Source organism: Scomber scombrus, chromosome 2, assembly GCF_963691925.1.
Source record: "Scomber scombrus chromosome 2, fScoSco1.1, whole genome shotgun sequence".
Taxonomy (NCBI): domain Eukaryota; kingdom Metazoa; phylum Chordata; class Actinopteri; order Scombriformes; family Scombridae; genus Scomber; species Scomber scombrus.
In genome coordinates this window covers 24,637,734-24,653,618 of record NC_084971.1, presented here as the reverse complement: position 1 = coordinate 24,653,618, position 15,885 = coordinate 24,637,734, and the positions used below count along the sequence as shown (strand labels likewise).

General features: G+C 41.2%; 1 protein-coding gene across 3 annotated transcripts in view; it reads left to right on the top strand.

The window, feature by feature from the left end:
• Positions 1–15,885, top strand: part of lrba (LPS-responsive vesicle trafficking, beach and anchor containing) — a 184,977-nt gene that overhangs the window by 78,826 nt on the left and 90,266 nt on the right. For all 3 annotated transcript variants that reach the window (XM_062432960.1, XM_062432951.1, XM_062432944.1), the window contains exons 35-36: positions 1,033–1,141; positions 10,177–10,343. In XM_062432960.1, the coding sequence (XP_062288944.1) occupies positions 1,033–1,141; positions 10,177–10,343 (276 nt within the window). The remainder of the gene's footprint in view (positions 1–1,032; positions 1,142–10,176; positions 10,344–15,885) is intronic.

Below are 15,885 nucleotides of genomic sequence, written 5' to 3'. Positions count from 1 at the left end.
TTTGCTACAGCGTTCATAAATGATTTACAAAAGTCCCTACCAAACTATCAAATGTGTCAGTTTAAAGTCAGACATGATACTGTAGTATCCACAGGAGTTCCCCATATTATTTAATAACTGTCCGTAATTTCATTTTTATGTCTAATCTGTCGAAAGTCAACATCAGCTGGAAAAAAGCAACATTTTAAACCTATTCAAACCTGTAATTCTACAAAGAGGATATTTATACGCAGAAAGAAATGCACCTTAAAATATACTGTAAGTCTGTTTTTTTCCTTATGTATGTGAGTACAGAGCACCATACAGAGAGGCAGTGGTTAGGTTATTGATAGCGGGGCCTGGACAGGGCCAGAGAGGCTACAGAGGCCCCAGCACCTCCGCTCCCCTGCTGCCCTGTGCTGAAACAGCAGGCTTAGGTTACAGCTATCCCCTGGCCCCTAAACCCCCACCCCACCCTCAGTTCCCCCATCCCTCCTTTCTGGCCCCTGGTCTGTTATTGTTCCACTTTGCACAGTCCTGACCTTTAGGGCTGCAGAGAGGTTTCTTCGACCTGCACACACACGCACACACATAACATGCATGTTTCATCAACACTGATAAGAAGAGGGCGGGTGGTAGACTACATATGTAGCAACATGGGCAAAGATCCTCCCTCTTGTCAGATGCATATCATTAACAAATCAATTAGCACCTGCACCCCTGTTAAAGGATGTAACTGGTTTGGTCTTGTTCCCAAATTAGATTTTCTGCAAATTTTGCACGGGTCTGTTCAGCATTTTATGGATATTACATGGCTTTTCCTTCTCTAGGTTAACAGATATCAGTGTTGAACAGATGTTTAAAATACTCTGAGTGTTAAGATTTTAGGATACTCCTAAGCCTCTGTGTGAGACATGTTTCTTCTTTTAGTAAATGAAGTAAATGAATCACCTTACCAACATCTGTACACTTTAGTTAAAAATGTAAATAAAAAAATGTAAATAGATGTGCAGTATTTCTGATGATCTGACACACGTCTCCCGTCTCCCCAAGGCTGCTGAGTCACACCATGAAGGACCACCTGGTTCGTGTGGCTAATGAAGCAGAATTCATCCTCAGCCGACAGAGGGCTGAAGACATCCATAAACATGCAGAGTTTGAGGTAAGATGTTGCATGGTTCTGGCAACCCATGCACAGACACACAAGCAAGGGCATAATATGCCCATTGACATAATTTCTTCTTATATAAGCAAACTTAATCATCGCTAAATATGGAACATTGAAAGTCCATCCAAAATATATGTATTTTACAAGCTTACTGTAGCAAATACTGGAACTTGCCACATGTTCAAAGCACAAGAAAGGTGACGGATTGCCTAGTTTTGCATTTGTGAAGCTGTTTCCTGAAAATATGATTGACCACAGATAAAGTGATTGCAAGTTTTCATTTAGGAGATAAAGTTAGATAGCATTGTCATGTGTGACATGATAACCAAATTAACAAATAACAAACCAATTAACAACCATGAGAGATGCACAGTTTGCAGTGTTTTAACCACACACTATTGTAGATGGCTATGATACTTTTATTGAAAACGCTTACCAGCTTATGTGACATCATGAGAATTAAATGAGATAATGAGATGAAGCTGGGAAAGACTGCAGCATTATTTAATCTTTCCCATTTCCTTCTGCTAGATCCACAGGAGCTTTAGTCTTGCTGGGCTCAGATAATAAAGTCCATTTGTAATTGAAGGCCCATTGCACTAAGACTACTTTGATAGAAATGATTGATCGCTTGATATTCTTATGGTCTGCCTGTAGATGTATTTAATAAAAACAAGAAAATGGTAACAGTCAGTGCAAGCTCAGAGGAACTGATCCAATGACTACTTCAAACTTGTCCATCAAGTAAGATCTGTCACAGCAAACCGAGAGGATAAATGTTTACTCTTCAAACATAACCCTGTACAAATCATGAACACGCACACAAACACAAACACAGACATACACACACACTGAAGTAGTTTGAGGCTGGAGATCACGCTTGGCACATATCGCTAACCAAACATTGTGTAGTGTTAATTTATCCCCGTGCCTCTTGGCCTAACTTCAGGCTTGCCCCCTGAAACATAACTTCTCCCCCCTCTCCTACCAGTTCTCAGCACAAACGTTGCCATTCACATATAGCCGCCGGGCCAACTCTGTCCTGACCCATGGGCACCCCTCATTACCCCTTTCCCAGTCCAGCTCTGCTACGCTACCCTCCCTCTGCTTTCTAAATCTCACCAAAATCATTTCCTGTCCCGCTGAGATCCTGTCCATTATACTCCCGCTGGGGGTGTATTTTGCCAGTGACAGGAATATGGCATCCTCCCCTCTCTTCCCTCCCTCCCTCCCTCCCTCATTTCTCAGGAACCTGCCAGCACTAAAAGCTGCAGACAGACCTGAGAGGTGCTGGCCTGAAGGGCCGACTGTGTGTAAACCCACCACCTCCACCTTCACTCCCAAGCCTCAGCTCTCAGCTCCCACTTTGCAGTAAAATGTGATGCTTTCCTTAAGGTTCAAGAAAGGGTCTCTCTTACATTCGGGTAAAGTAAAATCCCCCAGGAGCGTTGAAAGTCAAGCAAAGGGGTGGGGGCACAACTCGTGCACATCAAACTTTTGTCTTGGATTGCTAGGTTTTTTTCTCTCCTCCTTGAATTGGCTGCTTTTTGTGTGATTGGTGTGATTTGCATATTTTCCCGGTGAACCCTTATAACTCACTCTGCTTCCAGTGTCAGCAATTTACAGAGTATGATCTGACCCAGTCTGACCTTATCATCAACACAGAGACTGCTGGAGTAGGATTTAGCCTACTACTTGGCTGAATGTTGTAGATTTCTTTTATTCTACTGGATACAAATTATACAAATGCATGTATGTCATATTAGGTTGCTGTCTTCATCTGATGCAAGAGCAGCACAGGGACAAGGAAGGAAAAATGACTCAGAGCATGGTGCTGACTGGCAGACTCTGCAGCCAGTCTGCACACAACAGCGTCTAATGATCTGCTCTGCCTAGGCCTCTTTCTGGCCATGCCTCTACCCCTTCTCAATTTCTCAAACTCCCCAGTATTAGTCCCTGATTCCTATCCTGGCATACAGTACTTTGGCTCAACATTACACTCAACAGGCAGTGTCCCCAGCTCTCCAAACCAATTTGATTAATTGGCTTTTTTGTTGTTGTCTGTCTTGTTTGTTTGTAATCACATTACTGGTTTCTGTTCTTTCATGCACAAGGCCTATTATGCCCTTAACTTACTTTACATCTAAATAACAAGAGCTATTGGGGGACCTTTGTTGCATGTCATACCCTTCTCTCTCCCCATGTTTCCTGTCTATCTAAACTGACTGTCAAATAAAAGCAAAAGGCCAAAAAAATTTTTTTTTTAAATTTTATTTTTTTATTTTTACATAAGACTTTAATAAGCATGTTGTCATTTCATTTGTCTATTTACTAACATGCACGAAAACACAATATGATTTTTTTTTTGATAAATGAATGTTGTGTAAAAGAAGGCAAATGACACAAGGCAACCACAGACAAGACATCTGCTGTTCTGTTATTTTGTAGTTAACTGATTTGCTCCGTAAGCTTTCTTCCTCACCCTGCTATCTACAGTAATACTTCATAGTATATACAATACTGGGCCTTTTCTAGTAGCTACAATACTGTACACAGTGTTTTGTTTCTAAATGAAGCAGCACTATCAGCTACATGAACTGAACAGTTGACTGAAAAAATACAACTAATGGAAAGCTATAACTTCCCATTAGTTGTATTTTCTCTTTGTCATTTTGAAACTTATTCTACCACTGCAATCTTCCAGCCATCTTTAATCAGATACCTTCCATAGCTCGTCCCAAGCTATGTTTCACAATTGAATTCCCCCACTTAAATGCAGTTGTTCCTCAGTGACCTCTGAGAAGAAGTGAACCCCTGATAAGTCTTGCTCTGATATTGCTGTATTGATTTTTGCCCCCATACAAGCTCTGCTTTCGCCTGCTCGAGCCAACGGTTTCATTTTGCACTGCCACAATAAAAATAACAGGCCAATGAAACATCCCCCCTGAGGGCGTGGGTGGAGGGTTTTGAAATAATTTCCAGCTATGTCCCAGTTTCTTAAAGCATCCCTTTCTCTCTATTGTGTTGTGGCGACGCTATAGGTTATTTTCTTAAAGATAGCCCAAAATCACTCACTTTGGCTGTTATTGGATTACACTGCAATTGAGGAGTTTCGCTAAGTCATGCATTATCATTTGCCAATACATAATCTGCACCCCCTCCTCACTATACTTTACTGAATCTAAGAAATGTGGTTATAGTTACACAACAGCACCAAATGCCAACCATGGCACGAACAAGTACAATCATTCAAAACAACACTGAAAACTAATTTATGTTTGCTGCATTGTTAGAGTTCATATCCTTGAGAAGCCAGTGATAGAGGAGTCTTTTGATTTAGATACCGGTTTGCCTCCTCAGAGACATAACATATGCTTTCTCTCTCTCGCTGTCACTCCCTCTTTCTCACTCACACTCTCAGTGGCTCTCTGCGGGACAGAATTGAGTTATCTTTGGCCCTGAGAGTAAGTTATTACAGTGGGCTTAGGGTGAAACAGAGATGAAGATAACTAGGGGGAAATCCAATTACCTTTTAGGGTTCTCTATCTAATAGGATCCTTAATGTGAAGGAAATCTGAAGATCGGATGCTGCTGCCCAGCACAACGAATGATAGACTCTGATATCTTCCAGTGGAGCAGGAAGGAGAGGGAAGCCAAGAGATGGAAAAAGCAGGAGAGAGAAATCGAACTCCCTCATTTTATTGGGCTGTTCATTAGGGATGAGATGTGGTGGGCTCAGGGGCACAAGGGCAGATAAGAAAGTCCAGATAGGGAAGAGTGAGCAAGACCCAAGTCATTTCTATTCTTTCTTACCCTTCCCTTCTGCTCAATCGTTTTCTTTTTTTTATATACCCTCTTGATTCATCCTCTGCTGTTATATGGGAGTAATTGAATTGACTGTCTGAGAGATCCTGTGAAAGCCAGACGATAGCAGCTAATTAGAGCATGGCGTCATTGTCTTCCCTCTGCTGAGCTTGTAAAACGATCTGATCCTTCTCCCCACGTTAATGACATTAACATTGAGCTGATGCTCATTATGTTCGATTATCATAGCGCCGGTCTCTGGAAACTTGAGCATCACAGACCTGAGCATCACAGAAAGCCTGGGCAATGATGTACTGTTACAGCTTAAGTTAGATCAGCTCAGCGATTTAAATATAACCAGCAGGCAGATCAGTTCACTGATTACACAAAAACCTGTACAAAAGAATTACTTTTATTTTTAAAACAGAAGCAATCTGCTAAACTAAGGTTACTCAAACACACTTGAAGTAGAACCAGAGAACCACAACTCCCAAAGGCTGTTTTCACGACACCATGCCCAGCACTCCTACTGATAGCTGCCACCGGCTGTAGCTTGCTGTCATGTAGTTATCGCAACTATAATGTAGTATGTCAGCAGAACTGGATGCCCGGGCATCTCATTATGGTCAAAACAGCTGTCAAGAGTAAAAGCATGAACATGTCTATTTTTGTGGTTTTTCATAAGGGCAAAGTTTTTTAAATTTCTTATAATGTACACTAATGGCAAGACAAAAAAATCTTCCAAAATGGACAGCAATAGTTTTCTTGATACATAATGCTGACTTTATTGTCAAAATATAACATTTTTCCATGTTGTGGCTCTGTCCATTCTTGGTAGATTCTTAATTTTTTATTGTACAACATGCACTATTTTACTGAAGACAGCAGCAGATAGAAAGGAGAGGTGAGATACAGAGGATTGCTGGAGAACAGTTGTCTCAGTCCTGCTGTCTTGTCAGCGTAATGAAGTCCCCAGGTACCTCCACTGCAGCTCCCATCACTGTGCATGTGTGACCACCTAACCCTTGAAATATGACTTTACTTCCCAGTTTCCTTTGTTTCACTATAAAGCTGTCTCTTTAGTCAATGGGAGCATGTTCACTTGAATTTTTTTTCTGCCCAATCTTGGTGCAGAAAAGTATGTGATGCAAGTTGTTACACATTTTTATTTAATTTAGTCTTTCCTGCTTACATTTTAAATTAATAGAAATTTGTTTCGAACTTTCAACCTTGAATCTTGAGCTTGATGTTGTTGCCACGTATTCATGATATCAGGCAACAGCCAATCCATGGGCATGTATTTTTCATCTGGTCATATCTGTCCTTCATTTGACTATTTTTCATCTCCACGCGACAGTTTAACACATATGATTTTTCACGTGGCATGACCTTGAAGCCTAGCTGGAACCATTGTGCAAAGATGGCAGCAATGTAGACTAATGTGGCAAGAGGAGGGCGCGGTTGCCGGGTAGAAGAGATGAAGAGGCTGCCAGCCGAGCGCGGTGACCAGTCCATTAAAGATCAGCCACAGACAGTATGAGGGAGGAGGAGGAGGAGGAGGAGGAGAGAGGAGAGATACTTTGATAAGTGTTGCGCCTGCGTTAACCTTGATGGCTGCTAGCAATGGGCTGATGCCAGCAGCAGGGATCTGTTTCAACTGGATTAGATTATTTTTTCCCCCTCCTGCGCTCCAAGAGGAGGAAAAAAATCAATACTTGGGAGCACGGCATGACAGGGGCATCATTTCAGAATTGAAGTGGCTGTCAGGCATTGTCATTTGGTGACTTTTGTTCGCCATTGTACTTTTAAGCCCTCATTTTTCTCCCCCTCCTTTTCCTTTCACTCGTTTCTTCCCTAGCCCATTGTCTGAATTCCCCTGGTGACATTTTATGTTGCAATTTGAAAACTCGAGGGCAAGAGATCAAGTGCAAGAGAATCTCTTTGAAACCAATTGGTGGACTGGTTCAGCATCTACTTTTGTTTTGCGACCCCCATCCTCCTTTCTCATTTCATCCTCTTGTCTCCCTAGACCTCCATTGTGTTCCAGGAGGAATTTATTTGTAGTGTATTTGCATTCTGTGATACCAGACAAGGACAAGCCTGATTTCTCGCCTTCCACTGGACAGTTCCTCTGCCCGTTTGTAAATGAAACCCTTTGGGAGTGCTTGTCGACGGATGTGAGAAATTGGAGATTCTCGCAGAGCGATAGCCCAGACTTGAAGAGTGTGTAGCCCTGATGTGCCACCAGTGTCAAGAGCTTGCAAATCAAGCGCTTTAATAACATCTCTGCTGGTTTTGTTTCTTCCTCCTGTTCTCCCCGACAGAACCTTGAGACCCTGTTTTTGTCAGTCGGTATGTTGAAGGCACAGCAACACCACTAGACCTTGCTCTGTCACTCTAATTGATAAACATAGGGCTGATATCTTGTAATGAGCCTCCATTCTCCGGCCTGTTATACTGGTTAACCCTCTCAACCCACAGGGGGGGAGGAGGAGGGGACCCAAGGCATCATCTGACAACAACTACAGCATTTAGATAAGGCTGACACTGCTAAAACACCTCTACCGTGGAACTCTCCTCATTTCTCCTGCTTGTTATTTTGTAAAATCATTGTGACAAAAACATGAGCAAGAGGCAGTGATAATCACAACATCAATTTTTAACAGAAGAAAGCTGATGTGCTTGTTGTGCTCGGGTGTAAAATGGGGTTAAAATGCACGTGTAATGTGATTAAAACGCACATTTTTCAATGCTTTGTCTCTGCGTGTGCGTGTTGCCATTTTCTGCCATTATGTGATTTTTGAGATGATTACCGTTCTTTCCACTCTCCACTTCCCTCGCAGCCCATTTCCTCCCCCAAACTCCAACACACATCCATAGTTATTTATTTGAACTGTGGATGAATTGTGGGAGACACGACTCAGTGTAATTTACTCGATTAATGCCAGCCATTATCATTTCGTCTTCACCAAGCTGTCTCCCCCGGCAGGGCAGGCAACCATGCCGGCCGACCCTGTCAGCCAGGCCATGTAATGGAAGGTGCCGCCTATGATTACAGTGTCGCAAGTCATAACGGTCTCACTGCAAGCATGTTGTGCCCCGGTGGTTGAAGCTTAAAGAGCACAGTCCGCCATCCTTTTTGCCTCAGCTGCACTCCTTTAACTTGATAAATGGAAGTGTTTTATGTCTGAGCATGTTTTTTTATGGCTGTTTTCCTGTCAAAATATGCACAATGCCTGCTTAAGTCACTCCAAAAGAAGCATGTTTCTAATAGCAAACTGGAACAAATACTTTTTTAATTTAGTTCTTATGTTTCCTCAGCATTCCTTGAAAAGAATGAAAGAAAGGTTTGTTTGAAAACACCCCAAATGCCTCTTTTTAGTCTCTGTGCTTTACAGTATTTTGTCAGTGGATCTAGATGGAAGTGAATGCAGGATGGTGCCAAAGAGCGAGACTTAGTTATTCGCTTTAACCTTTGTAATAACATAACATAATAAGTCCTTCATAATACCGCGGCATATTCTCTGACTTCACATCAACGGAATGACCCCCGGCATTAACAGTGACCTGTCTTTTCCACTTATACGTAAACCTAACTTTGGGTTTTAATGGCAGTACTTATGTGTTCAGCTTTTTTGGTTGTTATTTTAGGGGTGAGTCTGAATTTGGCCTTTTCTCCGGCAGTCAGCTTTGGCTCTGGATATGAGAAAAGCCCATTACAGCATGGAGGGTTTGGGTGTTTGGGCAGACTCAACACACAGGTGATGAAGTGTTTGTTTATGGTTATGAGTTTGAACCCAGCACTGTTGATTAGTACTGCAGGTTTTACATGTCTCAGACAGGGGCTGATGGAAATGGACTCTTTATAGGCTTGCTGCTTATATCTGTTTAAAGGTCTGTAAATCCAAGTATTCAAGTGTTTAGTGTGTGTTTAACATTTTGTTTTCAATATAAAATATATCATCTTCTGCAATAATTTGAAATTAAGCATAACTAGAATTTTAGTATTTTGGACTTTTCTCTTCCTTGGGTCTGGCTCTTTTCCATGTCCTCATTCCTGCTTGCCTTTACCCCCACTGATCAAGATTAATGGACATACGACTCACACACTCGCTCACAGCAAGGCAAAGCATTCTCTGGTTTAAAATTTGAAACATTTACCCGGAGATCCCTCTTCCTTTACTCCCTTTATTTAGCTGTTTCCCAGGTCATCATCCTGGAAGGTCAAGGCCCACTTTAATGCCACACAAAGAGACATAGATTGATAATTAAGGCTCAGTAGCCTGCAGAAAAGCCTCTCTAATGTGATTTATACCTATAGATTTTCTGTCAGATATGAAATGTTGTCGTTCAAATTGAAGAGGAGGACCCATTATAAAGCGCTTTGCTGGTAACTTTGGGAAAGCATTGTCGGGTTGCATTTGTTCAGCCAGGCATCTGGGTTAATAGTCACTGTATGAGTGTTTTACCAATGGTTTGTTTTAAGGTTAATTTGATAAAATTAGTAAGTTTTCATTTTTCATAGTATAACTGTAGCATTTTTCAAAGCACACAGAAGAAAACGTAAATGTATCAATCCAATTATCTGTGTTGCTAGCTGCACTATACATAGAACATGTTTTTTTCCCCCTTAATCCTTTATCTTACGCTCACCTTCAATAAAAAATATCACTGTGAAACATTTCTTTTAGAGTAAGCCACGAGTGCAACACAAATTTGCAAGTAAAATTGGTTCTGAAGCATAGATTGAAAATCAAAACACTGTTTCAAATTATAGCTGTTATTTTCAGAAGGTGTTTTACTTTTACCATCTCCGCAGAGTTCAAAGGCCCATTCTGATAACAAATTCCGACAGAGAAAAATGTCCTCCCTGTGCATTGTGGGTATCGTGTGATTTGGTGTGCTGGAGGGCATTAGTAAATATGTGTCCACTGTTATTAATCAACATGACATGAGGACAGAAATGACCCCATGCTTTTCATTTGGTTCTACTCAGAGTGGAGTTTCTATATGTGCAAACATTATTGTGCTTGTGTCTGTATTGTTCCTTCATATAGATTTCTGGGCAATATGTTATCGACAAGATATTAACCCAAATTCTGATTTATATATTGTGTAACTCAGTCTCTTGACACATTTCTGCATGTATGTATTTGAAATATAAAAATATACATGATACCTTCACTCGCAGAATGTGTAATGTGTTCTTTCTCTCTCCTTTCCAGTCTAACTCTGCTCAGTACGCCGCAGAGAAGCGAGATGAGGAGAAAATGTGTGACCACCTGATCCGTGCAGCCAAGTACCGCGACCATGTGACAGCCACACAGCTCATCCAGAAGATAGTCAACATTCTGACTGACAAACATGGAGCCTGGGGAAACTCTTCTATGAGGTAAAAACAAAAGCTACCGTACTGTATGTCTTAAAACAAGACTGAAACAGAACTTGCTCATTTGAGAAGCTTTTCCATCATTAAGCTGTTGTTTTGCTTTCAAAGTAAGATGATTATTAAAGAGTTTACCTTTATATGAATGAGGGAGGGATTCTGTGGTGCTATTTAGGTTTTATTCAGTCATACTGCCTCACACATACATACACACACACACACACACACACACACACACACACACACACACACACACACACACACACACACACACACACACACACACACACACACACACACACACACACACACACACACACACCATATTTTACATTATGTACATGTGTAATACACTCTGGTTTGCATATGTTTTATAAATGTGCAAATGGGAAATAATCGTTTGGTTCTTCATTTTATCAGAAGTTTCTTTTATCCCCCACATGCCAGAAGATTTTAAACAGACAATATGTGACTATATTACTCAGGTAAAGCATAGTATAGAAATTGATTTAATTATGAGTATGCACCTGTTTTGTTTTTCTTATGATCCGTATTCATAGCATGTAGTTTTCTCCTTCCGCCTTGAAAATTATTCAAACCCCTGTAATGGTTTTAATCTCATCATAATCTGTCTCATCCCCCAATACTCATGACTTTGATTAAATTAGATTTGCAAAGGTGAAAATGTCAGCTGTGGGCTGAATGATGCATTGACTCAGGAGAGAGATGAAAGCCATTTAAACAGCTCCGCACCCATTAACAACAGAGGAAACCCTATCCTCTGTGTTTGTTTCGCCAAATAGGCAGCAGAATCCAATGCAGCTATTCCCTAATGATGGCTGTTTGTGCAGGTAGTGTGTAATGGTGAGCTGGAGAGATGGCCGCTGGCTCACGCTTGTTAGGCTCAACCAACTCTCCAGAGACTCGTCTGGCGAGGTTTAGTTTGCTATTGAATCAGGAGTCTATATCTGGCTGGCTTTGTTTTCCTTTGCTATTTTTTCCCATTTCTTTCTGTCTTATATCAGGATGTGGTGTATTATTTGTCATATTTTTTTCCCTTGATCCCATCTCCTTCCCTCTCTCTCCTCCTTCCATCTCTTTCTTTCTATTAGGCCCCATGTGTACTCACACAAGGCTGTGCTATTTACTATGGAGATTGTGTTCTACTGGCTCTGGCCAGAAAAGTCCCCCATTACCGGCCCTTTATGCCGTTGTGCTATTGATGGTTTTCCTAATGGCTGCCGATGGGCGCAGGGAGCCATTGGCACTGGGCCTTGGAGTGCAGCGCTCTTTTAATAAATCACAATCAGTCCTGTGCCATTACATCAATATTTTTGGTCAATTACTGTGAAGGTCAGGTGGTGCAGCTTCGTACCGGAGCCTGCGGTATGCGGGCATAGGAGAAACATCTGGTGCTGCAAACCCGTGTTGAGAAAATGTAAGAGAAGACGATAGACACAGAAAACAAACTCACAAGCACACCTGCAAACCTACAGGCGGCCTAATATAAGGGATATTCTTTCCCCAATCCACACATACGCAAACCATGTGCTGCAGCAACATCCTAGCCTGTAAATAAGGAGGGGAGGGGGAAGAGCGGATGCACACAATGAAACCCACAACCTTTTTCCAGCTGTGAAAATTAAATCCAGGAACACAAAGACAATACACAGCTACAGCCCCGTTTCCAACAAGCTCCAGGTACTTTGGACTCAGGGGAACTAATCTCAAGGTTTTTCAGGTTGATCGGCTTAGATGCAAATTTGGTTCATTTTAACTTGAGCAATACAAACCCACAGAATTCCAATTATGTGGTTTGGAGCCATTTGAACCCAGAGAACCTCTTGCACGTCTTGTAGGGCGTCTTGTGCGTGAACATGACAGCAGCAGTGTGGATCTGTGATTGGATGGATGGCCTGTAACTCAACACCGCGGGTAGAGAAGGAAGGGGCAGAGCTAAATGTAAGAGGAGTTTTATATGATGATGTCATCATGGTGGGAGGCATGAAAATGACAAACGGTTTGATTTTTACAAGCACTCAGTCAGTGGTTGTCATGGCGCTGCTAATCTATTTACATCCAACCTCACACCAGAATATGGGTAAGATGAAGTGTAAGGTGGCAATAACGAACATCTTAGTTTATTTGGTATGTACGAGTATTACGGTAATACCATCAGTTTTTCATAGTTTTATTCTAGTTTCATTTTTGTGAACAAAGACAAATGTTTCAATTCCCGTTTGCATTTATTACTTATCATATGTAATTAAGCATATAGACTAGATGAAAGCTTTTGATGAATTTTAACTATTACATGCCAGTGTAGTGTCAATAATTAAGCTATTGTAAGCTCATTTCCAACATACTTTTTTATGTTATGTCTATCCACACAATGTTCTCATCTTTTTACCCCTTACCTGTTTTTACCCCTTGTCTGTCGCCACAGTGTAACATCTTTCTGCAGTAGGATGTAACCGCTGTAAGACAATCAGAAAATAATATTTTATTTCTCTCATTCACCGGCTTTGTTCTCTCTACTTTCGCTCCCTCTCTTTGCTTGACTACCGCACCTCTGTATGCTCGTGCTCTCAGATCATTCGGACAATTCCTCTTTTTTTCTCTCCCTCTTTTTTAAAATGAGTTGGCAAGCCAACAACAATGCCTTACTTTACTTTTAATGTTGACAAATGAAGATAATTGTCCTCCTTTTGTCCTTAAATGGTCCCAAATCTATACAAGAGTACTTGTTGTTTTATGAATTAAGCAAAACACAAGTTGAAGCACCTGCCTGTGCTTGTGCCTGTGTTTGACCAATCAGCAACGGTCATCCCTGCAAACCCGGATCCCAAAGTTACTGTACTTTTTGGAAAGTACAACCCTCCCCTGAGAAGGGAACGTTTTTGGGTGTAAAACAATCTCCCTGGAACTTAATTTAGAAAATTGTCCCCAAGGTGGAAATGCAGGTAGAGAAACGGAGTTCCTCAAAAGGTTCTTAGTACCTGGGGAAAGTTGCTGCGGTTGAAACGCGGCTTATGATTACAACCTTTTGTTGCTTGGGTGTAAAATCCAACTCTGGCTGCTCACACGCCATAAAAATGTATTCCCCAAAGTTTCCATTCAATAAAGAGTCTGAAAATGAAAATATTATTTTCTCACAAGCTGATGGGAATTGTTGTTTCCTCACGGCAGGCATCTAATATCTTCTGACACAGTGTGACCTGCCTATATGCAATTTGTGTCTTAATATCCAGCTTACAGCAGCCTTGGCCTCTGGAGAAAAGAGGTGTTAGGTGATTTTCCCTTTTCCATTCCCCTGCTCAGTCTTCTTCTCTGTCTGTGGTTCTTTTTTACTCTCTTTCTCTCATTCAGAGAATACAATTTTGTTCCTTTTTTTGTCTCACTCGGTGTCCTTTGGTCTTTCTTGTTTTACTATCTACTGCAGTTGTATCACAGAGTGTCCAGGGAGGATTCCCTCTACCAGACAAAGGAAGTATCTATCGTTTTTGTGCCCTTGTCTGTCATCTAGTGTCAAGCCATAGACAGATCCACAGCCAGACAGAGAGGGTGACTACCTGTTCATCCATACATGTCTGTCCCAGTGCCTGGAGACTCAGGTGTACAACATGCCAGCCTGCTGTCTTCTTATGAGGGGAAAAAAGTAAATGAACTGCTAGGAAGATGGCCACAAATGAAACAACTGGCAGATGTCATTTTTTTTTGCTCTACATCTCTCCAGTTTTTTTTTCTCTTCCCTATTCCTTGAGCTTGGGTCCACTGAGCATCCAGACTGCCGCTGTGTTTATTTGGGTCAGGAATCATCTTTCATGTATATGACACCTAGACAAAGTCGACAGACAGAGAGGGGAGATGAGGGCAGGTGATGGAGAACGCCAACTCACCGTCTCCGGGGACACACACTACTCTCGTCTTTTTCCCCTCTCATACCTTCTCTTTATTGCATTCTAATAGGCTGACTAATGTACCATGGAAATTCACTCTGGATGCAGGAAGCGGGGGAAGTAAAAGAAAGGTGGCTGCAGCTGAGTGTGATGCAGAAACTGTGTGCACGTGTTTTTATCCAGAGCTGTTGTTGACAGTCTACTGATGTAACCAGTCTGTTTGAGGCAAATGGAAACATTATTCAAGATGCAGAGATTTAGGTATACTTCCTGGCATTTGCTGTTCTCCTACTTTGTCTTACGCTTTTCTTTTAAGGCTGCATCAGCATCCTTTTTATTCCCAGTTTATTCCAACAATCCTCACCTACAGCTAGTCCCCCAAAGCACACACACATCGAGCACCAACTCCTCTCCCACTGCTCCTCCTCCCTCATATAAGCAGCTCATTTTCTGCAGCACCACTGCTCTAATGGACGCCCTTAGGCTAGAGGCTTCCCAGCCAAGGGACATCCATCTTTTGGAATGTCACACTCCCGCCCGGCAAAAAATCTTTGTGATGTGCACTCCAATTTTTCTTCAGTAAATCAAATCTTCCTTCCTTCAGAAAGACAAATGCTTTAGGGTTGGAGTGTTATAGAGAAAATCAATGCTGGCAAAATTGAAACAGTATGCCCCCGTATTGATCGGCCTTGTGAGATCGAAAACGAACAGCTTTGTAACTGTTCCGCTGGACAGTTAGCTGACCTGTAATGGACAAACTATTGATATTAGCATTACTATTTTATCTTGTGCTATGTCATTTCGCCAACGTGCTATTGAAGGAAAGAAACCAGTGCAGTCACGGTTAGTCTCAGAAAAGGGTTTTACGTTTTACTGTGTTCACAAATAAAACTGTATATGGTGCGAAATGGTGCCTACACAAAATGCTGAAATGTTTCCCTACATATCTTAGATAGGTGTCTTTAAAATATGAATTGTTTAAATAAAAATTGACAAAGCAAGGTGTATTTTATTCTATTTTTAATTATCAAAATAATATATTTTCAAGGAAGGTACTCTTTTTACGTTATGTCCATGAATTGTAGTATATCCATTTGACCTACAGTCGTCTTTGTGTGCTACGTCAAACCTCTGCTGCTCATAAATACTGCAACTAAATGTTTGCTTTCATTATTAGTTCATCTTTTGGGTATTTGTAATTACAATCAATTTGTTTAGTCTTAACATGTCAGAAAATGATGACATGTCACAGAAGAGGGACAATGTGTGCACACATCTAGGCAGGTGCAAGACAGGTGCAAGACAAAACACATTTTTGCTGCAGGGCACAAAGGACTAAAGGTCTGCAGACTATTAGGCTCCAAATAAATAGTTTAATTCAAAAGAGAAAAGGAGAATTAAGCTATTTATTTGGAGCCTAACAGTCTGCAGACCTTTCTGTTTTATAACATGGCATCTTAAAATTGTTTGTTTTATCTGAACAGTACAATGCCCACAGACATGTTCAATATACAGTGATATAAAAAAGAGAAAAGCAACAAATCCTCCCATTTAAAAAAGAGGGAAACAGCAATTGTTTGATGTAAAACGTAAATAATTAATTGATTTTTTAAAACAGCTGTTAAAACCCCTGATAACTTGGTTTCAAA